General features: G+C 39.9%; 1 protein-coding gene and 1 long non-coding RNA gene across 4 annotated transcripts; one reads left to right on the top strand and one right to left on the bottom strand.

Moving 5' to 3' along the window:
* The first annotated feature begins 14,213 nt into the window (after positions 1-14,213).
* On the top strand, positions 14,214-16,581 carry LOC143269069 (uncharacterized). Its single transcript, XR_013045409.1, has 3 exons — positions 14,214-14,318; positions 16,247-16,333; positions 16,418-16,581. It is a non-coding gene; the product is annotated as an uncharacterized LOC143269069 (long non-coding RNA).
* A 2,735-nt stretch (positions 16,582-19,316) lies between these two features.
* Positions 19,317-26,692, bottom strand: LOC102906712 (beta-defensin 33-like). 3 transcript variants are annotated; one of them, XM_015990771.3, is made up of 3 exons: positions 26,604-26,692; positions 22,812-22,968; positions 19,317-19,534 (listed from the first exon to the last, which is right to left on the bottom strand). In XM_015990771.3, the coding sequence occupies exons 2-3, from the start codon at positions 22,867-22,869 to the stop codon at positions 19,404-19,406; spliced, it is 189 nt and encodes a 62-aa protein (XP_015846257.1). In that variant the 5' UTR covers positions 22,870-22,968; positions 26,604-26,692; the 3' UTR covers positions 19,317-19,403. The 3 variants fall into 3 exon arrangements, with proteins under 3 accessions (XP_015846257.1, XP_076409775.1, XP_076409776.1); XM_076553660.1 differs by having other exon boundaries at positions 22,812-22,946; positions 26,604-26,679; XM_076553661.1 differs by lacking the exon at positions 26,604-26,692 and adding an exon at positions 23,040-23,069 and having other exon boundaries at positions 22,812-22,946.

Below are 26,692 nucleotides of genomic sequence, written 5' to 3'. Positions count from 1 at the left end.
TGGAGGAAAGGGTTTATTTCAATTTATAGCTTCTACGTTCATCTTCCAGGATAGTCACAGGATGAACTCAAGGAAGGAACCTGGAAACAAGAACTGATGCAGAGGCCGTGAGGAATGCTACTTACTGGCTTGTTCCTCACGGCTTCCTTAGGCTTCTTTCTTATAGAACCCAGGACCATGTAGCCAGGGGTATCAATGTTCACAGTGAGCTGGGCCCACCTACATCAATCATTAATCAATAAAATGCCACACAGGCTTGTCCATACACCAGTCTGATGGGGTTTATTTTCTTACTCGAGGGTCACTCTTCCCAAATGACTCTAGCTTGTGTCACAGTGACATAAAATTATCCACCATACCCCCAGTGTCCCTACACAGCCTATAAGAGCCTGCTGTGTGTGGAAATGTGGTTAGAAGCCAGAGGAAAGACGGGAATTCAAATTACAATCAGAAGGCTTTCCCCGAAGGGCTGGAGTCTTGGAGTAGAGGCAACTATTTTCTATCTTCCTTGGTCATTCTTCTTGTCCCCTTCTGGACATTAGCTGGGGTATCCTAATCCTTTGTGTTAGGCCTCAGTGAGAGACTTGGCCTAGATGTATCTGTTCCTAGCTGGGATTTACAATGCAAAGTTGTAATGGAGAGGAGATGGAGGCAGGAAATATTACATCAGGGAATTGCAAGGCAGGGGAAAAAATGCCAGCTAGATCAACATTTTTTTTTTTTAAACCAGACACAGTACCATGGAAAGCAAGAGGTCACAAGTGGTCTGACAACTTGTGACAAACAGGATCAGCTGTGCAATGTGTCCTTATCAGTGGATAACTAATGTAAATGCAGTGCATGTTTGCAGGTCAGCGCGGGTTACCACATCTGCAAGTCGATGTTTGTAAAGTGTTTGCAAAAATGTTGAGTCATTGGCATCAGCTCCCTATACAGTCTGTTAGGAGGGATTAGCACAGGATTTTGAGTACCTATTTTTTGATGGTTATATTCTTGTGAACATAAACATACACTAAATCCTAGAGGCTGTACATGAGGATGGGAACTAAAACTCTAATCCAGACCTTAGTCCCTTCTGGCGAGCAGCTTTGAAATCTCTAGATTTTCATGGTAAACATAAATTATACCTATTCTCCAATTTCAGCCCATCTCCTAAATGATCTTAAGGTTGCCTCTGCAGAGGTGGGAATGCTGCAGTGGCAATGAAGGCTGATTATGGGAAAGTTCTTTATGGTCAAAGGAATAGAATCCCTGACTTGATGGAGACCTAACAATCCAGTTGGGTATGTGAATCGCCCAGCCAAAGGAAGATGGTTCTACCTTAAGCCATGCTAAAGAGATAGCAGGGATAATCAGTACTTTAATGAGCTAACACATTTTTCCTTCCCAGAATCCCTACCCCTTAACACAGTTGCTCTAGATCGCCTTTAAAGTTCTGTTAAGTCTGTTTGCCTTTCTGTGTCTTGATTTTTCCTGTTTTTCCCCTTGACTAATTTTTCTGTCAGGTTTTAGCCAGAGCCTAAGTCTGCTTTCCCTGGTCATTTGGGCATTTTCGTTCTTTCTCTATTGTCTGCCCTATGGCTGACCTCCATGCTAACTGAGATGGTGGGGCTTTTGCTTTTCTCTCCCATTTCTTCCTCCTTTGCCGAGATCTAGAGCTAGCATTCTCCGTAGTTTTTATTTGAAATTCTCTTAAAATTGTCCTTGAGCTTAAAAACAATAATAAATAAGCAACACTCGGCATTTTATATATTTACAAACGTAATAAGATTTCAAAAGATACCCAGGGACAGAGATATGAAGTGTTGATGGTTCTGTAGCTGGGTCTTCGTGAAGGGCCTCACTGAATACATAAGACACAAGTGGCTCTCCAGGACCTGATGACATCTGCTTGACAGTTTGGCTGTTTAGTCCTGAATCTGAAGCTGGTGTTTCTGGGAATTATCAGATCATCTGAAGTCAAGGCCCAGAGAACAGATTTTGCAGATCTGAGATCCAGGTCTGTTTCATTCATTCTTCATTAGCTAGTACTGTTATTCATACCTTTCATTTGCTTCATTTATTTGCTGCAAATCTTATGTTCATATTAGTTGGCAAGCAAAGCTACATATATTTATTATATAATATGACATGTTGCCATAAGTACACATTGTGGAATTGCTAAATCAATCTTTTTATCAATGCATTTTTTTCACTTATTCTTTTCACGGTTTTTAAATACATTTATTTATTAACAGGAATCTGTGAAACCTGCCTGCTGTGCAGTCAATCTCCTGTGGTAATACTTGTATGTGTTTTTAGTCTCAGAACCAATTGCTTAAAATAATTTATTGATGTCCTCCTACCTTGAGGGTGTCAGGTTAAAAAAAAATACCCGATTGCTGGAACAAGCCACATAGAAAGCACTATGAGAAATCTTTTAATGCATCAAAGATGACACAAGGGCTCCCTCCACTGCCACCAAGCCTTTGGGGCAGACACCCATGTGGAACCCCTGACTTACTCTTTCTGCAGGCAGAGGCCCAGCAGCCCATGCTGTGAGCTCTCGGGTTAGGATGAGTCTTCAAGAAGATAGAAACCACAGATCTGCCTGACAGTTCATGATCCCCCCTATTGCTTTTGGTTAGTTACACCAAACAAACTTGTAGAATTAATAGACTCGATGAGCCAGGGCACATGCAATGTTTCCTTCTTCACATGGAGCACAGCAGAAGCAGACTCAAAGCAATGAGGACCTGCCTCCCAGTACAAGGGTGCTCCATTCTGTCCCACGAAAGATGTGCCCCACTTGCATCATGGAGTCGGTCAGCAGGGATATAGATGATGGTAGTGGGACCAGGCAAAGCTGGCATTCGTAACAACTTCACTGTACCCACAAGAGACCACGAGTGTTGACCAGAAGCCATGTGCACTGTATTTTGTAGTCTGAGAGACTCCACCACCTTCACTTCTGTCTGGCCTCCCTAGCATCTCGTTGTCGCTTGGCTTCCTGACTCTTCTCTGAGGGGAATGGTTGGATCCCAGGAAACAGCTTGGAGAAGTGGAGGCAGAAATGGAACTTGTCTGAGTTTCTGGATACCAGTGAGCTTTACAGACAGCCCATTAAGTGCTTCCCACTTAGAGTTGCCCTCTTGGTTCATGACAGGGAACACATTAGAGGTGCCTCACATTCACCAGGAAGATAACAGAGCCCTCCTACAAGAACTCAATTTAAATAGTACCAAAGAAAAAGTACATTTTCAGTAATAACTATTCAAGTTAAAACATTTTATATCCCCACGCCCAAGTTGGGAGAGGGACATAGGCTAGGGATGAAAGAGAATGGGAAGATGGTCACCAAAGGTGAGAGACACTAGGCTCTAATACTCTAGAGTCAAGGAAGGTTGGTGTTTGGGGCAAAGCATAGCAAGAATCTAAGCCTGTAAGTAATGACCTCATTGCCACCACCCCTTAATCTGACTTTAATCAGAAGAAATAATCAAATCAAAGAATTTGGAGATTTCCATAAGAATCTCAGTTAAATCCCTTACAATGTGCAAAGAGCTTTGCTGCCTCTTCCAGCCCCTGACATCCTATGCACACAGTATAGGAAAGAAAGAGATGCAGGCTGTTGTCACCTGCTGGGCAATTTGGTCCTTTTAATCGGGTCTCAGGTTTATGCAACAGTAGATTGCACCGACAAAGGAGATCTCAATGATCATACATGATCTTTGTTTATGATAACTGAAGCATTCTTGCAGTGATAAGAAATTCAGGGTTTACTTGAAAAGCAAATTTAAGTAGCCATATTTAAGTCTACACATCATAGATGAAGATAAGGTCCCAGGAGGTGAAGTTATTTGCCAAGGACTAGGAAAATGCTGAGGCAAAAGGTGTTTTATCTATTCTGAGATTGCAATTAAAAGAAGCAAACAATCCCAAACTAAACAGCTATTTTAAAAACATACCCAAATCTTATGTTAATAAATAAGAGGGGAAACAGATCTGTGAAACTGAGGCATTAGAAGCTTCAGAAGGGGAGGAGGCAATTAGATATGCTATGTTTGTTCAGGACAACAGGAACCATGGGCTACAGGACGTAATGAATGATGGATGGATGGCAGTATGGAGGAGAGGAGTTTGACCACAGAGCTTCACTGGAACAAACAGGATCCAAGACTTTCTCAAGTTCCAACTGGTTGGTGCAACTCTCGTATTCTCACTATGCATCAGGTTATAATCTAAACAGAAGATGCATTGTAAGCTCAAGGCTGTGCAGTGAGGCATGCAGAAATGAGAAGCCAAAGGTCTTGCTTACTGAAGGAAGCAGCCTCCTCAGTGCATGTGTTCCCCAAAGTAGAAAGAAGGATATATTAGAATTCTATTGATTTTTAAACATCAATTTTCATTGTAATATTAAAATTTTCATTTTAAGTACATTCACATTGCTGACCGATTGTTGCCTCAATTTATTGCCAGCACTGTTCAATTTTGCAAAAATTGTAAGTCTTCTCATTAAAAAAATAACAACTCATTAGCTCCTTTCTTCTTGCATGTTCACTATACATTCTGCCTCCAGAAGTTTTAAGGTGGTCTCCCCACCTCAAAATATCTGTGTTTGGGATGGGTCTTCCCACTTCAAATAAAACGCCCAGCTTCTTGGGTTTTAGTTAATTCCAGGTGTAGTCAAGTTGACAACCAAGAATAACATTCACAGATAAGCAGACAGACAGCATATCCCAGTTATTGTGAATAAAATTGCTATGTATGTTTGTGTACAACTATTCTAGTCTTTACTTTCATTTCTTTTGGTTATAAATTAAATAGAATTGCTAGGTCATATGGTAGTGACATACACACAAGCACACACATACACACACACACACACACACACACTAACGCACGCACGCACGCACGCACGCACACGTGCACGCCTTTTGGTGAATCTCCATACTCTTCCCATAATCTTGTGATATCCCACATTCTCATGAGCCCAATTTTTCCACATTCTCACCAACCCTGGTAATTTCTTTTCTTTTAAACAATAGTTTCCAGTGTGGGTTTCATGAGGTATCTTGTGATATCAAACCATTCTAAGACATCTATATTTATATTTTCTAGTAGACACATTCCAATGCATTGCATTGGACGTTTTAAGTAAACAAATAAACGTATATGAGGTACTCTCTGGCTTCTCATAAGGGGAACTACCAGAGAGCACGGACAATGAACATGAAGGGACTTGCCTTATTGAGCCATCTTGTGGTTCTGCATCCACAAACTTCCTCTTTCAGTCTGTCTGGAGGTGGAAAACACCAGTTAGATTGATTGTTAAAAAAAATTCTGAAAAGTCTTGGTAAATTTTTCAAACTCTGTGCCAAAAAGAGCTTGGCAAATCCAAAAGCTTTGTGTAGATGTTAACAATTAGTATGTCTTTTTCTGATGTTATGTATGAAAAATCGTCTTGTTTACATTTTGCTTTTAAAATTTATTTTGAGACGGGTCTCATTCTATAGCCCAGGCTGGCCTGGAACTCTGTCTCCTAACGGGTTAATCATATCTGGCAATCCTGCCACCTCCTCATCCATAGTGTGTCTGAGGAGGAACCCCGTCCTACACAGCAAGAAGACTCCTGCAGTATTTGCTGCCCAGTGTATTTTCTCATTGAATGTGGAGTCCCATTGGGGCACTTCCCTTTAACACTGTCTCTCAGCAACTAAAACTTTCTCTACAATTAAAGGATTAGTTCAATCCTAAATGGCACAATTGTTCCATTTACATAACAAAAGAATCTGGGATCCTATGAAAACATAAAACCTGTCCTTTGCTGATGTTTCTCTCTCTCTCTCTCTCTCTCTCTCTCTCTCTCTCTCTCTCTCTCTCTGTGTGTGTGTGTGTGTGTGTGTGTGTAAATTCTAGATTAAGACCACTGACTTCTAAACAAACAAACAAACAAAAACCAAAGCTCTCTGTCAAGCATTAATAGCCTCATGGTGAACATTCTGACAAGAAGACCATCTACAAGACAGTGATGTCATCCCTTTCCCAGTGTCCCACAGTGAAGACAACCTTTTGGATAATTTAATGTCCATTTTGGGTTTCTTACAAAAAAGGAACTAGAGTCTGCTGGTAAGAATATCCTGTATCACATATAAAATATGTTATGAGGAAACATACTTTTTAAAGATTATGAAATCTTTTCAAAAATGAAAGATTGCAAAATCATCTACTTCCTAGTTTTCACTATAAATTAAGGTACCTAAGGTTACAAACTCTATTAGGTATGTCGGAACCCATTGGAAAAGAAAGATGAAAGGAAACAATTACATATGAAAATAAATAAAATAATATGTATCTTTTAAAGGAAAAACATGTCAGGCATATGCTTGCATTAAGGAAAAAATAGTTTTTTTTTTCTTGAAAGAAATAAAATTGTAAAATTTCAGAACAAGAAAGAAAAGGAGTAATATGTAAACTAAACAGAGATAGAAAGTTGCAGTGTGGAAAAATTTCATGTGTGGTTAAACTGTGATGATTAGATGGATTTGTTTACAGAGTTTTCAGGAGACGAGGTTTATGCTGAACAGATCAGTGCTAGAATTTCATTTTCTTTCTATGTTCTCTGTTGTTGGTTGTTTTTTACTCTTTGTCTCTTTTGAGGGGCAGTCACCCAGCTCCCAAATAAACCACCCAGGGGCTTATTTTTACTTATAAATAAATGCCTGACCTTAGCTTGGCTTGTTTCTTGCCAGCTTTTCTTAAATTATCCTATCTACTTTTTTGCCTCTGACCTTTTATCTTTATCCTATATACCTTTCTTTACTTCTTACTCTGTGGCTTTCTGTGTAGCTGGGTAGTTGGACCCTGGAGTCCTCCTCCTTCTTGCACTCCTTGATCTTCTCTTTCCAGATTTCTCCTATTTATTCACTCTGCCTGCCAGCCCCACCTAGCCTTTCTCCTACCTTGCTATTGACCATTCAGCTCTTTTAGGTATTTTAGACAAGCAAAGTGACACAGCTTCACAGAGTTAAACAAATGCAACATAAAAGAATTGAACACATCTTTGCATCATTAAATAAATGTTCCACAGCATAAACAAATGTAACACATCTTAAAATACTATTCTGCAACAGTTCTCCTGAATTGTTGGTCAAAGACATCACTCAGAAGGAGCTTTGCCTTATCTGTTAAATAGTTTGCCTAGATTCCTTTGATCTTCTTTAAGGAGAAATCTTAAATTGGGTATGCTTATCTAATATGCTGAATTGCTGGGTGAGCCTTTTCAAACACAGATAGTGTCTCCTTAACTCTTACTGGGTCCTTCTCCATGGCTGTGCTGTCCTGCTGCTTTCTTGAGAGCATCAAATGCAGCTAGGATGCAAACATCAAGAGAGTCATAAAAAACACTGGCACATGAGCAGTTCTAATGACCGTAATACCAGACTAGATAATTTTCAGACCTCTAATGGAAAACTCATGGGCTAATAAAACTGCTCATCCAGTGTCAAGCATAACAGCACTGTGTGACTGACTGAATGAATCAGAGTGGTACTTATTTTTATGACTTTTATCATTGTTCTAGAATTTGGAAACTCCTGTTGACTATTCTTGCCACAGCCATAGGATATCTGCAAAAATCCAATAAGAAGGTAGTCTCCAAATGGCAAGATGGAATCAAGGAAGTCCTGGGCTTGGTTTCTTAGCACAGGAAGCTTTCTAAGGTTACAGTGGGAGATTCCTTAGTACCAAATATATATATATATATATATATATATATATATATATATATATATATATATATATACACATACATATATATATATATGTTTTGTGTGTGTTGTGTGTGATTTATATATTCATATATGTAATATACATACATATATATAAACCATATATAATGGATATTATCAAAACTTTGAGTAAAAATAATATTTAAAAATGTGCCCAGGTGTTATTATTGTTACTATATCATCAGTTCAAATTTAAAGATTTTATAAAAATAATCAACCCTCCTGTGATCATGTTGAGTAAAACAAGTGCTAACCATAAAGCTTATCTTTCTATAGAAAATTTTTAGTTTGCCCTTATACAATTTTACTCCCATATATTTCTTAAGGTTTTGTCATCCATCTGCAAAATGGATTAAATCCTCTATTTTCTACCTTGTGGCTGATGTATACATGGCTTGCTTATATATGAAGGCTTTCAGCACTGATGGCTGTTAAATTAGGTCACCCAGAGAGAACCTCTGGCTGTGAAAATCACGGTGTCATCACCAAAGCATGCTGCCAAAGGACCTATGGGAAAGTCCCAAGGCAGGGGAAGGGGGGTCAGTGGTGCACATCACAGATCCGGGATATGACAGGGAGTCAGGCTCCATGATTACCATTACAGAAAATTGAGGCGACTGTCCTTATTGTCCAAAGCCTGTGGGGATGTGGGAAAGGCTCCAACCAAGATTTGTAAGGGTAAATAGTGTGACTCTGGAAAAACCCAAAGCGGTGACCAACTGTTAATAACCCTAAAAAATACATTCTCAATTTCAGGACACAGATTTTAGCAGATTAAAAATCAATTTAATTAAATATGATTTACCATGCAAAAATTGTCAAGCAGAGAAAGAAATCACAAAAAGGGGAGCCCATAGGAACACTGAATCTTAGTTTGAACCCTCATGAGACAACAATACCATAAAGTTGCACCACAGAAGATAACAGTTGATTATGTAACAATAACTGCTTAACTTTGTAGAATACAAGTCTTCAAAATGAAAACTCTGCAAGTGGTGAGGAAACTGACCAAAAGTACTGGACAGCTGTTACTCACCATCACAATCATGGATCAGGAATTCAGCTTATCACCTGAAGGTAGACTCGACATAGCTGAGAAGTCTCTGATGGAGCTGGGGAAGCCACTCAGGTTGCAGCACAGAGAAACGAGACTGAAATTAAGAATAAAAACAAGATGGCTGACATTATGCAATAGAAGCAAGGACTAAGAAGATGGTATGAGACAGTCTCAAGCAAATATGTAGCAGTCGAGGATGGAAAAGAAGCAACATTTGAAAATATAGTGATTGGCATTTGGAAGTGCTGTTTAAAGACAGTGGTGTACAGATGTGAAAAGCACCATGCACCTAAAGAGAACAATAGAAAGAAATTTTAACCGTGACATACTGATTTTAAACCACAAGATTTAAGAAAAAAAAAAAAAAGAGAGACCAAAGTAGCCACTCATCACCAGCAGAGCCCAGCAAAGAGGAGCTTCCAAATCTTAGTGGACATGGTGTGGTGTGAGTCTATGCTCTGCTTTGGAGGGGAAAGTGGCAGCTAGTAGCAGAGCATGCACAAGCCTGAACTTGCAAAGAATGCATGAGTACAGAAATTGTCTGCTTAATGTTAAGGGATTTGGCCTAACTACACACACACACACACACACACACACACACACACTTCAGTAAGAAGTCATGAACAAACAGGTAACAAATGAAGAACAGTAAACCTTAAGAAAGAACAAGAGAGCTGGGGGCTGGAGAGAGGACTCAGCTGTGAGGACCCAAGTTAAGTTCATAAGCACCCATGTTAGGTGGCTTAGAACTGCCTGTAACTCCAGCCATATGGCTTTAATTATTTCTTGTTATTGCATATTTTTGAAACATTTTATTTGTAGTTATAAGCCTTACACAAAATACCATATAGTCAATTTTTATGCCAATATCAAGCTGTTTTTATTACTGTAGCTCTATAGTAGAGCTTGATGTCAGGGATGGTGATGCCTCCAGAGGTGGCTTTGTTGTACAAAATTCTTATAGCTATCCTGGGTTTTCTGTTTTTCCAAATGAAGTTGAGTATTGTCCTTTCCAGGTCTATGAGGAATTGTGTTGGGATTTTGATGGAGATTGCATTGAATCTGTAGATTGCTTTTGGTGAGATTGCCATTTTTACTATGTTAATCCTACCTATCCCTGACCATGGGGAATCTTTCCATTTTCTGATATCTTCTTCAATTTATTTCTTCAGGGACTTAAAGTTCTTGTCATACAGATCTTTCACATGCTCAGTTAAAGTTACCCCAAGGTATTTTATATTATTTCCGGCTATTGTAAAGGATGATGTTTCTCACATGTGGACCAATGGAATCAAATTGAAGACCCTGACATTAACACACACATATATGAACACTTGGTTTTTGACAAAGAATCTAAAACTGTACAATGGAAAACAAAAGAAAGCATCTTCAGCAAATGATGCTGGCATAACTGGACATCAATATTTAGAAGATTGCAAATAGATCCATATCTATCGCCATGCGCAAAACCCAAGTCCAAGTGAATTCAAGACCTCAATATAAAACAAGTTGCACTGAATCTGATAGAAGAGAAAGTAGGAAGTAGTCTTGAATGCATTGGCACAAGAGATCACTTCCTAAATATAACACCAGTAGCACAGAAACTGAGAACAACAATTAATAAATGGGACCTCATAAAACTGAGAAGCCTCTATAAGGCAAAGGACACAGTAAATATGACGAAATGACAGCCTACAGAATGGGAAAAGATTTTCAAAAAACCCACATCTGACAGAGGGCTGATTGCCAAAATATATAAAGAACTCAAGAAAATAGAGGTCAAAATAATAAACAATTCAATTTAAAAAATGGGCTATAGAACTAAACAGAATTCTCAAAGAAAGAATTTCAAATGGCTGAAAGACATTTAAGGAACTGCTTAGCATCCTTAGTCATGAGGGAGATGCAAATCAAAATGACACTGAGATACCGTCTTACACCTGTCAGAATGGCTAAGATCAAAAGCACTTCAGACAGCTTATGTTGGAGAGGATGTGGAACAAGGGGAACATTCCTCCACTGTTGGTGGGAGTTCAAACTTGTATAGCCACTTTGGAAATCAGTGTGGTGGTTTCTCAGAAAACTGGGAATCAATCTTCCTCAAGACCCAGCTATACCACTCTTGGGCATATACCCAAGGAATGCTCAATCATAACACAGAGACACATGTTCAACTAGGTTCATAACAGCATTATTTGTAATAGCCAGAACCTGGAAACAACCTAGATGCCCCTCAACTGAAGAATAGATTAAGAAAATGTGGTACATATACACAATGGAGTACTACTCGGCAGAGAAAAACAATGATATCATGAAATTTGCAATTGGATGGAACTAGAAAATACCATCCTGAATGAGGTAACCCAGACTCAGAAGGATAAACATGGTATGTACACACTCATAAGTGGATACTAGAAGTAAAGCAAAGGATAACCAGACAACAACCCACAACTCCAGAGAAGCTAGCTGACAAGTAAGATCTAAAGAAGGGTGCATGGCTCACCCTGCAAAGGGGAAATAGATGATATCTCATGAGTGAACTGGGAGTGAGGGGTGGGCAATGGAGAGTAGGGGATGTGGGATGAGAACATAAGAGGATGGGATAGTTGAGCTGGAACAGGTATGGAGTAGGAAAGCAATGAGGGAGATGCCATGATGGAGGGAGATATCATGGGGATAGAGAGAAACCCAGTGCTAGGGAAGTTGCCAGGAATCCTCAAGGATGATCTCAGCTGGGACTACTAGAAATAGTGGAGGGCGTGCCTGAACTGAACTGGCTTGCCCCAGTGATCAGATCAGTGAATACCCTAACTGTCACCACAGAACTTTTCTCCAATGACTGATGGAGGCAGATGCAGAGATCCACAGCCAAACACCAAACAGGCAGAGCTCCAGGAGTCCAGTAGGAGAGAAGGGAGAGAGAGAGAGAAAGAGAGAGAGAGAGAGAGAGAGAGAGAGAGAGAGAGAGAGAGAGAGAGAGAGAGAGAGAGAGAGGAGAGATTCTATGAGCAAGTGCATCAGGATCATGATGGGGAAACCTGCAGAGACAACCAAACCAAACTAGTTGGACCTCATGAAAGTTGGATCAATAGCTGTAGAGCTTGCATGGGACTGGGCTCGCCCTCTGCATGGAGAGACAATTGTGTAGTTTGATTTGCTTGGGGGGCGGGGGCTGATTGTGGTAGAATCAGAATCCATCCCTAGTGCATGAGTGGGCTTTGTGGAGTCCACTACCTATGATGGGACACCTCATGCAGCCTTGAGGCAGGGGGAAGGGCATGGACTTGCCTCTACTGGATGTGCCTCCCCAATAGAAGGCCTTGCTTTCTTGTGGGGAGGGAGTGGGAGGTAAGTTGGGGGAGGGGGACAGAAGGAGGGAACAGGGGGATTGGAGATTGGTGTGTAAAATGAATGAAAACATTTTCTTAATAAAAAATAAAAATAAACAAAATGTGTTGAGAAATCTGAAAAAAAACCCACACAGTCATTAACTGTCTAGTTTAAGCTGATAACAGTTAAACTTCAAATGTGTTCTAAGATTCTACACTTTTGGACTTCTCTCTATGACACTGGGTGGTTGGTACTGATGTTACAATTTACGTATCTTTATATTGTGCTTCCATGAACATTTCTATAGTTATAGTTTCTATATTTTAGTCTTTTAATTTTTACACTAAAATTAAAGCTGACTTGCCTGTCACTATTCTGTTATGATAGTCATCTGTATTTTTCTGTGAATTGACCTTACCAGCAACTTTTATTCTCTCATACTCTTTCATGTTTAATTATTTTCATTTCACTTTGAATGACTCTCTTTAGTACATCTTGTGTGACAAGTCCTCTTAGCTATTTTTTTTTTTTTTTTGGTTAGGGAAATCTGTATTTGTGCTTTCTTTTTAACTTCTAAGAATATTTAAAAGAATATATAAAACAATATTTAAAAGAATAGTTTTTTGAAAATTCAATACATTTGTACACTGCATTTTGTCCTTTGACAATGTCATAAATGTATATAATATTTTGATTATGTTATCCAACTTTTTAGCCTCAAGACTTCTTATTCTTTTAAAAACTTTTGAAGACTCTAAATTGCTTTAATTTCCTAGATTGTCTGTAATAACGTTTATCATAACTAAAATAAAATCAGAAATAGTTAAGTGGTTACAAATAATAAAGAAACTTTATGTTTTTTCTATACACACTTTATGAACAGTTATTGTTTCAAACAGCAACATTTATGGGAAAGAGTAGAGTTGGTTTTTAGTTTTCCCCCTTTTTTTCTGGATTAAAGGTGGCTGTCTTCCAGTCACTAGTCTACAGAAAGTTATTGCTGGTAAGGGCTTGATGCTGAGGGCCAATTATTGTGAAATAATTAAGTTATGCAGTATAGTGAAGAACCCAGAGCCCAGAGGCACATTGCTGAATGTAGTTTTGGTTTCACCATACACAAGTCTTATCACCATAATCAATAGTTCTAAATTCATTTTTTTCTCTGAATTCCTTGCAGTTAGCATCAATACCTAGGTGCTGTAAGAGTAATTTCATCTATATGAAAAATCACAATATGTTCATAATGTATAAATGAATAAAATGGATAGTTAATCAAGATAGAAGAGGAAAAGTCACAAAAATTTTGAGTAAGCCACTTCCCAAGGTACTTCTTACAATGATTCATTGAGGAAAGCCCCTCAATTTTCATGTTCCCAAGGACTGTATTAGGTTTAGCACTGCAAGGGCCAAGAACATAAGGTTCTGTCCATCATGGGACTCCACCATCATCTGAAGAGAGACCTGAATCAGCAGGGTCATCCCAGGAGTATTTGACAGTTCTCATTGGTCCAGGTGGGTAGGGCCAGCCCTTGCCAAGAACAAATGGAAAGGGAGCCAGCAGTGGCTGGGTGGCTGGGTATGATGTGGATGTCATATATTTCTGCAGACATGAATGTCTGTATCCTAAGAGAAAAGAAACCCCAGAAAGAAGATATTAAGAGGTAAGCAAAGGTTCTTATTCTCTTTAGGCATTTGGTCAATACTCTGGTAACTGTGGAAATAGATTTTTGAGTTGAGGGAGGGGATTATAACAGCTACATGAGAGTAACTAAAAACAGTGCCACGAACTAACTGAGGTTTTTCATAGAACAGATCATCAATTTGGTCATTTTCACTTTTACTCCCTTTGTGTCTGTTCTTTCCTAATCCTTGATCCATTAGGTGCTAAGAAAAGAAATACCCTCAGCCATGCATCAAATGTTGTGAAGCGTTGTTTAAAATCATGGTTATTCATTGTTTGTTGTATATTTTAACTGGCATTATTGACACAATCAGGCATTCCTTCCAGTTGGGCTGATTAAACCTGTAAAGGGGGTTCATTGTTCAATTGTCATTGTTTATCTTGTCCAGGGACTTGAAGGCCTTTTCCACTGGAGTTGGTGTCATGAAACTACTTTACCTTCTTATCTCTGCTGTCCTCTTTATCTCTCAAGTCATGGCAGGTAAGCCCTACTTAGCATATTCTTGTCTGAGTTCCAATGAGTTCAACTTCCCTAAGGATGCTTCTAGGGAGCAATAACCAGTGTAAGGCAGAAACGTGTTAAAGGGAAAGTCTTACCAAATCATGTTTTCACACTAACCTTGAACTGTTTAGAAATGCTGAAACCTAGGAAGAAGAGAGAAGGGGACTTTTCTCAACCATTCTACTGACTCTCTTATTGTCCCTCTACTGATGTGGCCTTGAACAAGCACTCTTCACCATTAGCCATGATCTGGAGACATCATGTTTAAGGTCTGGCTGTAAAGCCAGGAAGACAAATCTTAGAGCCTTTTAGAAAAAGACACCCACACTATTGGAGCCTCAGAATTTTGGAGGAAACTTAGACAATTGTGTTCCCTACTTTGAGAAAAGAGTTCCAGGTGTGGGATGAAGGGGAGAGAGGTTTAACTTTCAACCTAGTGTCTGTACCTTACATCATGGTGTGGGGCTGTGGGTCACAGAGGGGCTTAAAGGGCTTCAGAGAACTTTGATTCCTTAATTTGGGATGTCATTGAGAATTTGGACCTTGTCTCCTACAGCGAGTTAAGTGTCATCCACACCCATTATGCTTCCCATATCCTGCTCTTCATATCCTTTCCTCTTATTATTAGCCATTTATATAAGCACATAAAAACAAATATTTACTTCCTGTGTCTTCTTGTTAAAGAGTCATTGTGATTTACAGGGTACTAATTCAGAAGACCAACAGTGAGCTCAGAGGTTGGGAACAGATTGGAGCAGTCCTCTCCTTCATCCATGGTCCTTCTGTCCCTTTATATGGCAGTAGTTATTAACAATGACCCACTGGGAATAAGTAATAATGTTGTGTCACTCAAAACAGTGATCCTGACTCAAATTCCTTGCTGAGCTACTTTTCAGTCAAGTAGATGGTAAACTATGAGGGGCTCTCCTGTGGAGGAACAAGGAGAGTGCTCAGCAGTTTCCATGAAGAGACACCTGCCTGCAGCATTTGGGTAGATGTAGTTGTGCCCAGGAAGAGAAGGGGAACATTACAAAGTTTCTGAGTTACACTGGACTGATGATGACACAGGATCCCATGATAGACACATGTGAAGTGTCTCTACTACATAGTTCTAGTTACTTCCCTTTCAGTGTATGGATAGAATGGTACCAAACTGCTCCATGGAAATAGGGCTGAGGCCAGGTTAGGATGACGTGAGATGGGTAGATCTTGCATTCAGCACTGGTGTTGGCTTTCACATAGGATGTTCAGAGCCCAGAAAGCTACTCTGAGGAAGCTGGTGAGAGTCACCTCTGGGACATTGGCTGTATGAGTTCTGGAGTTGGTGGCCTCTGCTGATGGTTCATAATAGACAAGCCAGACCACAGGGAACACTGTAGCTGCTGCACTCAGTATGATCTTTCCTTTTCGTCCAGGTGAGAGGCAGGCAAGAAGCCAGATCCAAGTAAGGTGCAAGTTATTTTTCTGGTTAGGAAATATCCACCTCAGATTGTGTCTATCCTTCTGAATTCTTTGCTCTAAAATTTAGTTTAGATCTGCAGTCTCATTTTCCTATGACACATATTACCAAGTATGGTTTTATAAACCTGGAAATTGAGTATAGGTTTTGGAGTGTTGTTGATACCTCAAAAAGTTTGGGGAATATCATATATCTTCATACATTTTAATATCTGTGTCAATACAATCCTTTTTGGAAACAAGCTATTGTATTATATTCTTAATGTTATCCTGTCCTGAGAAGAGGAAAGCATAAAGTCTTAATACATTGCTTCAAAATAGCATTTTGAACAGTTCCATGGAAGAGTTCCAGTGGTAAATATACAAATTCCATGATATTCTTGCCTTATATGGATATTTGAAGACTCTTACCCTTCAAATTATAACACAAATACTTTCATTTAAACCAGCTCCTAAAGGCTGTAAACTGGAAGGAGAGACTGAGTGGAAAAATTCAGTACAGAAGGAAGACACCTTCATCAATAGTGAGTCCATGGGTTTCTGATCCTACTGGATGGTATCAATTCCGGCACAGGGAGCTTGAGAATTTCTACCTAAAACAACTTATTTTCTTTCTACAGATTATGATTACCACTACTGTGACTCTCTCATAAGTGTGTGCCTGAGAAGGAAAACAAATTGCACTCGAATGCCAGGGTTGTGCCCTGGCAGGAGCTTCTGCTGTGTGAGAACCATGACCTGAGGAATGTACATTTCCTGTCCTTCCTGAAATATATCAGAACACCAAGACCTTGTGTGTCATTCTCATTTATTTACTAATTTTTAAAGAACCATTGATCACTTTCTCTGTATCAGAATGGTGTTAGTGGTTTGGAGTTATAATTCAAGATCAACTTTAATAAGAAACTTATAGGCATAGAAACTATATATCGGTAGATCAAAGTTATCTACCTGGTAAGTCATGCCAGACCAGAATCTTGAGTGTTAAGGACTATCGAGGCAAAGTTGAAGTGATCTCAATAATTCCTGTTGTGAAGGAAAAATATGTATGGCTTCCAAGCCATAATTATGATCCCCACCATAATTTGAGGAACTTTGGGTACTAAAACATGAGAGACAAAACTTGCAAAGGAATAGTTGACATTTGGAGAACTTCAGATGCTAAGCTAAATGCATTTATCTTTTATACTATAAAGTAACACTGAAGAATTTTTAGTGATGTGGAAAAGGATTGGAAGACAGAGCGTAGAAGCATACAAGTTAGTTGGTATATTACACAACTTCAGTGGAACTATTTGGGGGTTCAGGGTGTGGATTAAGACAATGCCAATGGCTTGTAGCTGGGCTTAGTAAAGAGCCAAACATGGTGGAACATGACAGTAATCCCAGTACTTGGGAGGTGGACACAGAGGATGAGAGGGTTTAAGATCATCCTCAACTGAGTAGTTTGAAGTTAACCCAGGCCACATGAGACCCTGTTTTAGAAAAATAAAAGGAAAATAAAAGATACATAGGAAATGACAGCATGAGGAGTTGGTCCTTAGAGATGTGGAATCTTGGAGGAAGACTTTAACTTTTGACTTGTTGAACAATGGACACTTCCAGGAAATTGCAGTTTCTGGAGTTTTAGAGTGTGATTTAGGCAGGAGGTGGTTATTTAAGAGACACTGGGACTCATCTTGGATAGCAGATGAATAGTACTAATCTGTGAGAACACAATGGTAGCGGAGAGTACTGGGTAGGAAGAGAGATTGTTGTCCTCTTGAACACCAACACTCAAGGTGGACCCAGGTTAGACATGGAAAAGGCACTGCAGTGCATTGGAGATGAGAGCACACATTCCAGGTGTGGAGCAAATTAAAAGCATGATGAAAGTGAGCCAGGAAATAAGAGGTACAGCCTGTGGGGGCTTCGCTTGTAGCCATCCTGATAAACTGCCCTCCTGTGTCCATTTTAACAGCATCACAAGATTGCCATAGATCCATGAGATTAAAAACATCTTGGCTATATATTCAATTCTCATGTCTCCTACTCTAGCCATGCCCAACTTGAATCTAGATCACTGAGTGCTGCATTTGGCCTCTGCTACTCCATCTTCTTTGTGGCATCAGTGGGCTTTTAGAGGGTGGAATGTTTTCTCACTGTCCCCAGATTATGAAGAGTGGGCACTCCAGAGCTGTTCACAAGCCCTGCTCATAATTGTTGATGAGTCCTTAATGCTCTGGTAAAGGGCAAGTTTCTGAATCGCCTTAGGTGACCAGGCAGAGCATAGCTCTGAGTTATAGAAAATATTTTTTACTAATGGGGAGATGGCTCCGTGGAATAGATATTCCTGTTGTACAGTTGTGAAGCCCTGAGTCTGAATCACTGGAGCCCAGTACAAGCTGGATGTAGTGACCAGTTCTTGTAACCTCACCACTAGGAAAGTCAGAGGGGCGGGTTCTCCAGGGCTCACCAGCCAGCCAGTTTAGCTGAAATGGAGAGTGCTAGAGGAAGATGCCTCAAGCAGCCTCTGATACACACACACACACACACACACACACACACACACACACACACACACACACACACACAATGACAAAATAAATCAGGTCACTCATTACTGACTATGTCTTTAGATTTATTCTCTAATGTTTGGGGGCACTTGACATATTCTGAAACCTCTGCCTACTTTAATGTATCAGTGACTTCCTGTTTAACGAGATACCTCTTTTCAGGGGAAGGGACGAGGTTAGTTTCTCAGAGGCAGCTCTGCAGTTTCCTAAAGGTTCATGGAGATGGTCATTGCTGACTCCATCTCAACTTTACAGCATTCATTTAATCATTGTCTTAGTCACTGCTCCATTGCTGTGAAAACACCACGACCAAGGCAACTTATAGAAGAAAGCACTGGACTGGGGGCTTCTTTATGGTTTCGGAGAGTTTGTCCATGATCACCATGGTGGGAGCTCAGCAGCAGGAAAGCAGGCGTTGCTCTGGAGTGCAAGATTCACAAATTATGGGCTGGGTGGATGGCAGGATGAGACTGGGCCTTGTGGTCCTTTGTAACCTCAAAGCCCTTCCCCCTGAGACACTCCTAACAAGACCACACCCCTAATCCTTTCTAAACAGTTCTACTAACTGGGGACCAAGCATTCAAACTATGAGCCAACAGGGCCTATCTCCTTTGAAATCACCACATTCAACTATTACAACTTTGTGTCTCATTGACAAGTTTGCTCAGCCTTATGTTTCAATTCCTCAGATTTTCTGGTTTAGGCTTTCCTCAAATTAAGTACCTACCTTCACTGAGATGAGAAAGGCAGGCGGGAAGTGGGAATTTCAGTATCAACCTCCCTTGCTTTTAGTCCCAAACTTTCAGCAAAATTTCCTTGCTACGTTTGCAAATCTGGGTGAGTCTTTAATTTCTTGAATAAGAGGCTAAAAACCTGGAAACACTGGACCACAAACCCACTACCACCACATTCTCCCTTTTTAAGCACACTGGCATTACATCTAAAATTTACATCTTGGGAAGAGTTCATGTGCATTATGATGTCTTTATTACTCAGAAATTAGAGCAGGTGCCTACTCTCATGCTGAATCTCACATGTCAGTGAGCGGCCATTAAACCCTACAGCAATGTTTGTATCGACTTTTGCATTGTGCAGGCAGGATGGAGCATCCATGGGTTTTTTGATACTTGCACATGCCACCCATTTCCTCACACTGATGAAATTTCAAATTTCCTCTGCGCCCTGTAAGGAAAAGGTAAAGAATTGGTGAAGAAACAAAGCTTCATCAAAACAAAGATGCTGTAATTTATTCTGCCTAGCAAGGGTGCACAAACCAGCCCACAAGACCCACACTAACTTTCTGATGGCTTGGGTGTCACCTGAGGTGGTAACCATTTTCTCATTGGCAGACTATTATAAAGAAAATTAGATGAGGGAGCTCATTTGATAATGCATGAAGTCCTCATTTCAGTGTTGTTGAACAAGACAGCTTACCCATGCTTACTCACTCACTCTCTGTGGTTGCTTTATGATAAAGACGGAGGTGACTTGTGGTTGCTGAGGCCATGTAGCCACCAGAACCTGTTTTGTTTTGTTTTGTTTGTTTGTTTTTTTGATTTGTTATTTTTTTCCTGCTCCATCAGAAAACCCTCGATGCCTGTAACTTAAGTTTCATTTTCATGTGAAGATGCTTGGATCAGAGAAAATACCTCCCATGACTGTGTCTCAAGAATCTGAGTGTAATTCACTTTCTTGCACATGTCCTTTATAAAGCCTTCCTAACGTGCCTTCCTCCTAGACAGTGCAAAACTTGACTAGTGTGCAACCAATACCAGGCTGTGCACAGCTAGTGAATGACCGAAGAGGTGTGCTGCTGGGGTTGAGTGCTATACCTCCTGTGTTTGGTATGGTGTGTGCGATTTCATTCACGACACACCAAGGCATATAACCAGTGTCAACTGTCCTATGTCACAGTGAGTTAGGATAGGAAGACCTGAAGCCATAGAGAGTTAGAGAGTAGAGAGAACCTGAATTCTGTCCCCAAACCAAGAAAACCAAAGAACGAAAAACAGCCATGAGTAAATGCTGAGTATTGTTTCTATCAAAGCCTGTGTCTTTTTGAGGTGCTGTGTTGTGATGGAGGGCACAGCAGCTGGGAATAAGAGACTTTAGTTCTAAATCTAGCTATATTGCCACTATAGAAAGAAAACAAAAATAAACATTCTAATGCAGATATACGCTACTATCACAGTCACCTCCACAAGCATATCTACCATCAGTGAATATACCCATCATCCAGTTATCATCTATAGGCTATCAATCATCTGTCCATATCCCCTTCTGCCTCTCTCTTCTATTAGGGTGTTCAAAAATTGGTCTGGCTCTCTGTTGTCTCAGCACAAAAATATGATGGTCTTATCTTTTGCCTAAGTACATATAGCTATGAGCCAAGCAAGTGCCAGTTCCTAACTACTAGCGTGAAACTCCTTGGATGCTCTTCCCTTTTGCAGTGAGTAGCAACACCTGTGGTGGTGGCTGTTTTGTGAGCTTGGATTGCAGTGAACAGAGCAGAGTGGCCTGAGTGGATTTGCACCTCAGTGAGGAATGAATCCCTTTGCTCTTTTAAGATGTCAAGACTGGGGACATAGTCTTCTCCATACAAGATCACCAGGTAACATTAAATCTGAATTTTCAGGTAGGTAAGAATTATGCTTTTAGAATAAACACACCTCAAACATTGTATGGGCCATATTCACACCAAAAATCAATCTTTGTTATTTATAGCATGATAAATAAACTTATTATCTAAGATTGTTGGGTATTTAATAGTATTATCTGCAGAACTGACCTATTTTTACTTGTGAATTTCACCATGTATAGTCTCTGGCTTGAAGCAAGTTATGTCATCTACATCACAGCTATAAAATGACCACTCTATAACTATCACTGCAAAAAATAGAGTAGCTGCCTCATGTTGGAAGCCTGTGTTGTGGCATGGTGGTGTACATCTTCAATCCTAGCACTCAGGAGGGAGAGATATTTGAGTTTGAGGCCAGTGTGGTCCACATAGTGAGTTCCTGGCCAGCCAGAGCTCATAATATCTGAAAAATCTGTCTAAAAAAAAATGAGGTATTTAGGGGCTAGAAAGATGGCTTGGCAGTTAAAAACACTAACCATTCTTCAGAACATGCAAGTTTGATTCCCAGCATCCAGATCAGGCTGCTTACAATCACCTGTAATTCTAGGTTAGGCGAATCTAATGCCTCCTCTGTGGACATAATATTTAAAAGTAATAAAATGAAATCTAAAAATTTTCAGGAAAATGGATCAACTTAGAATATATAATGTTAATCGAGACACAATCTTAAAAAGAAAAACATACATACAATCTCTCTCTTTTGCAGAATGTGTGTGTGTGTGTGTGTGTGTGTGAAGAAGTGTACATGTGGATGTGGTAGAACATGAATACACAAACAAGATGGAGTATAATGGGATGAGAAAGGACTGGATGCAGGTGTAGACAGAGACATGGAAAAGGATATAATTGGCATGTCATGTGTTCTTTGGTTTCGGTAATGACTAAGTGCATGAAATATATTCAATACTGAAAGTGTAAGATTGAATCTGAAGCCCCACAGCTTCTGTTCTGAATGCCTAGTCTAACTGTAGCAAGCCCTCTGAGTTGTCTTGATCTTGGGTCTCATTAATATTGATGTGTGATGTTTTCATTTATTTGCAAGGCTTTTTAAAATAATAAAGTTTAAAAAATTCAAAATAAAATAATAATCAATATTTGAATTTGATATTCAATGATATAATTTGATAAAAAATGATATTTGGGAAGAGAAAGTTGTCATGATCATTTGCCATTGTTAGTATTTGTGTTGGTGCTGTTTTCATTCACGTGGAAGTGATTTGTAAGCTGAAAGGCACACTAAAACTGTTGTCTGTCACAATTATTTGTTATTACCAGTTGAAGACCTCAGGGAAGTCTTTTTTAAAAAAAAATTTATTTAAGCTTCTCAGTGTGTGTAAAGTGAAACATTTCTACACACTGTCTTAGTCTCTTCCCTATCACTATAACAAAAGCAACTTAAGGGAGACAGCCTTCACTTTAGCTCACAGTGAAGTCATGTTGACAGGAACTTCAGGGAGTTGGCTGTGTTGTATCAAGGTCACGAAGCACAGGGGGTAAATGCCTGCATGTTAGTGCTCAGCTGACATCCTCCACTCAGAGATAGTCCAGGATCCATTGCCCAGGAAGCACATGGGTCTTCCCATATCAGTTAAAGTAATCAAGACAAACCCTCCACAGACATACCAAGAGGCCTTCCATCTACACGATGCTGATTCTGTCTAGTTGACAGCACCAATGACCAGATACATTATGCTTCTGATAGCTGTATCATATACCACTAGCATATATTTCATTTAATGACTGAACTATGAATTTTTTTAGTTTATGCCGGGCTCCAAAGTCATCGACCATCTCACCCATCCAGGTGAGTTCACAGCTTACCTGATCCTACCTGAGTAAAACATATAAGAAGGAGAAAGAGAAGAAACAGCAGCTTCATGGTGAAAAGTGAGTTCTTGGCATGGAAGGAGGCAGTGTCTGAGGGCAGCGACTCTTTCTTCAGTGCACATCAATGATCTGGGAAGTTGGAATGATTCAGCTAGAAGAAACACTTATATTCTTAGTGCAGATGTTCAAATACGACCTGAGTGTGATTTGGGGATGTCTTACCCATGAACTCATGGTTACAAACCCAAGCTTCCTTCTGTCAAAAAGAGGAGCATTTAGCTGAGCAGGCCAGTTCACATTCATAATTCCAATACTTAGGAAGTAAAGGGTGGGAGGCTTGTGAGTTGAAGCCAGTCTGGGTTACACAGTAAGTTATAAGACAGCATGGGCTACATGTTGAAAACCCGTCTCAAAAAGAAAGAAAGAAAGAAAGAAAGAAAGAAAGAAAGAAAGAAAGAAAGAAAGAAAGAAAGAAAGAAAGAAAGAAAGAAAGAAGAAAGAAGAAAGAAAAAGAAAAGAAAAAAGAAAAGAAAAAAAAAGAAAGCAAAAATACCCCAAAACAAAACAAAAAAATCCCTACATGAGATCTACAGTAAGTCAGGATTTTCCAATGGGTTTCATTTCTACTTGTGATTTGAAGGACTTATGTTTAGTTTTTTAGTTTGTTTTGAGACAGGATCTTTCTTTGTAGCACACTGGCTGACCTCAAACTTGCTGTGTAGATCAGACTGGCCTTGAACTTGCCAGTTCAAGTGATTCGCTTGCCTCTCTCTCTCAGGTGCTGGGAAAACAGGGATACACTCCCACCCCCGACCCAAGAAGCTAAAAATTAGAAGAGATTTTGTAAATGAAAACTCCCTTCTTTGCTTATTCAGTTTCAATAGTTTGTGCTAACCAGTGGAGAAGGGCTGCTCCTGTGCAGGTTCAGCTCTTTGCATGGCCAGCTCTTGTATAGCCCACAGCTGGTAAGGCATGCAGTGCCAGAAGATGCCTCAATACTGATGCTACATCAAAGCCATCAATACACAGCTAAAAAAAATGTATGAGCAGATGGGAAGGAAGCAGAAGGGAAGTAAACAAGTGTTATAGTCTTCACGTTTGTGTCCCCTGACAAGCTCTGTGTTGAAATGCCAATCCTAAGGAGCAGGATTTGTGAGAGTCAAAAGGTTGGCATCTGTGCTCTCAGAGAGATCCATGTCCTTACACAGATCTCCTAACACCTTCAGCAGGGGTTCTCAACCTCCATGGCAATGAGAAATGAAGTGTGTGTGTGTGTGTGTGTGTGTGTGTGTCTGTTGCAGTTTGTTGTAGCATCTTGAAGGATCAAAAGACATTAAGAAGTAAATGAAACAACAGAGTGAAGAAGAGAGGTTAAGAACAAGGGAAGGAATTCAGAGACCCAAATCTCCCTACTCACTTGCTAGTGGTTACCCTACACTGCTAAGTGATATCCCTGTTTAAGAATCAAGGGTAGAGCCGGGTGTTGGTGGCACACTCTTTTAATCCCAGCACTTGGGAGGCAGAGCCAGGCAGATCTCTGTGTGTTTGAGGCCGGCCTGGGCTACCAAGTGAGCTCCAGGAAAGGCACAAAGCTACACAGAGAAACCATGTCTCGAAAAAAAAAACAAAAAACAAAAAACAAAAAACAAAAAGCAAAAACAAAAACAAAACAAAACAAGAATCAAGAAGAATCAAGGGTAGATGCTGCTTGAGATATAGCCATCAAATCAATTGCTCCACCTCTGAAGGAGGCTGGATCTTTAGGTGATAGGGAAAAAGGAATCTTACCTACTAGTTAAAAGAGCTATGTGGTTAGATAAGCCTGGGTTCAAAGACTGCTTTGCTGCTCACTGAGTGATCTTTTGCAAATAATTCTACCTTTTAATGCTTTGGTTCTTCCTCTATTCTTGCCACACAGTTGAGTGTCTGTGTGGGAAAATGGACTCTAGGAGCACTCAGCAACTCAGTGGTGATGATTATATAGCCAACTTCCTTCCTTCTCTACATCCCAGAAATGGAGACTCAGGGCAAGTTGGTGGTGGAGTTACACATCTTCATAAAGAGTGTTTAGCTTTGCCTGAGATCATGGCTAGGAATTTCAGAATAAACTGCAAAGGGATTAAGCAACCTCTGAGCATGTGTTTCCTCAGAGGAAAGCTAAGTGGTCTCAGAAAACGGGGGAGAAAGAAATTAAAACTAAATAAAGACAGTCTGTCTCTCTTCTAGTCCATAAGTGAAATGTCAGGTGGGAAACTGGATATGTGGCGTAAAGATCTTAGAAATGAATTCAAATTGTAAGCACAATTCCCCACTGGATTTCACTTCTAAATATTGTCATAACATAACAGCTTTATCATTTAATAAAATGGTATTGAACATTACCCATCACTCCAATAAGAGAATTTTCTTAAATAACTTTATATTTCAGAGTCTTAAATGTAACACTTAGCTCATACAGCATTCATGTAACATAGGTACTTTCTTCAAGGAAGACAATGCATACTGAGCCTAAATCAATTTCAAAATTTACTCTTTGAACAGTTTTTTTCTTGCTAAAATAATATTTGAAGAATGAAGGATATAGCTACAGGAAGAGTGAGTGTGTATTTGTGTTTTGTACATGTACAAATGTACATGCCTAAGATCTAGAGAGTGTAAGATCAGAGAATGAGTTCATCATGAAAGTTCTAGTTATCCTTTCTATCAGAGGGAAAGGCTGTGAGAGGGTAGAGTGTGATAGGCTGAGATGCTAAAGCAAGGTTACAAAATGTGTAATTGTCTAAAGAGAAGGACATTCTAGATTTCAATGTTTTGTTACTGATAGTTGCTGTGGAGCCAGAGAAAGGCTGGGTAATAGAAGATATTGCTGCCTCATCCCTAGGGAAACCTGCCATTTTGTAAGCATATTCCTGCGCTTCAGGGTCCTTCTCTTTCCTGCCCATCCCCAACTCCTGAAAATAACCCCAAACAGTAATGGACCACAATGGTTTTCTAGGACATGGTGATTGTTGATGGTGATGGCTTATCTTTCCAACTTGTTTGCCTATTTCCCTTCTCGGCCTAAGAATAAAGGAAAGATGAGATGTGAGAATGTCAGTCGTGAGCCCCTGGGTTCCCCTTGGAAGTCATCTCTAGAGTTTAGAATTTATCTCCAAATTTACAGTAAAGTCAAATAACTGCACTTTTAATTGTACACATTATTCATAGTGCATCCCACCAAAACTGTGCTGATGCAAGGATTCCTTATCTCAAAGGTGACCTTTAAAAAGGTTTTTCTGCTGTCTATTACTGACTGTAAAAATACATTTGGTTTTTTTTCCTCTTAGCTCTCCTTCAGCACAGTGTTTTTAGAGTAAGACTGGGGTGTTGATAAATGACTTCCTTCACATACTGACTCTCGTGTCCCCTACTGGGTTTTGAGAGATCTGGAGAGAATTCATTACCCTGCTCTTCAGTGTCTCTGTGGGAGAACATTTACTTCCTCCCTGACCACCTCCTCCTCAGCCTTCCACATTTATAAGGGAACTAATTCTACTCATGAGGGCTACCCTCATGGTCTAATCAAGTCCCCCAAGTCTCACTTCCTAATACTGCTGCACTGGAGATTGTATTTCAATATACACATTTTGAGCAGACACACAAGCATTCAGATGATAGCAAATGAGGAAACAAAAGCGTGTGGTGAAACTTTTCCACACTTCCCTTTCTCTTTTCACTTGTAGAAGTGAAAAGCAGTTATCTGCTCCTCACCTCCTCTTTACCACAAGTCATCTCCTCAGAACTTACCTAGGTAGTTGGCTCCCTCTGCCCTCCACAGGCAATGTGCTGCCTGTACTCTGAGGCAGGGCCACTTGGGAGTAGGTGCCCATTATGAT

Source organism: Peromyscus maniculatus, chromosome 17, assembly GCF_049852395.1.
Source record: "Peromyscus maniculatus bairdii isolate BWxNUB_F1_BW_parent chromosome 17, HU_Pman_BW_mat_3.1, whole genome shotgun sequence".
NCBI classification, from domain to species: Eukaryota; Metazoa; Chordata; class Mammalia; order Rodentia; family Cricetidae; genus Peromyscus; species Peromyscus maniculatus.
Note: the sequence above shows the minus strand (reverse complement) of the source record. Positions and strands in the feature narration are given on the sequence as shown.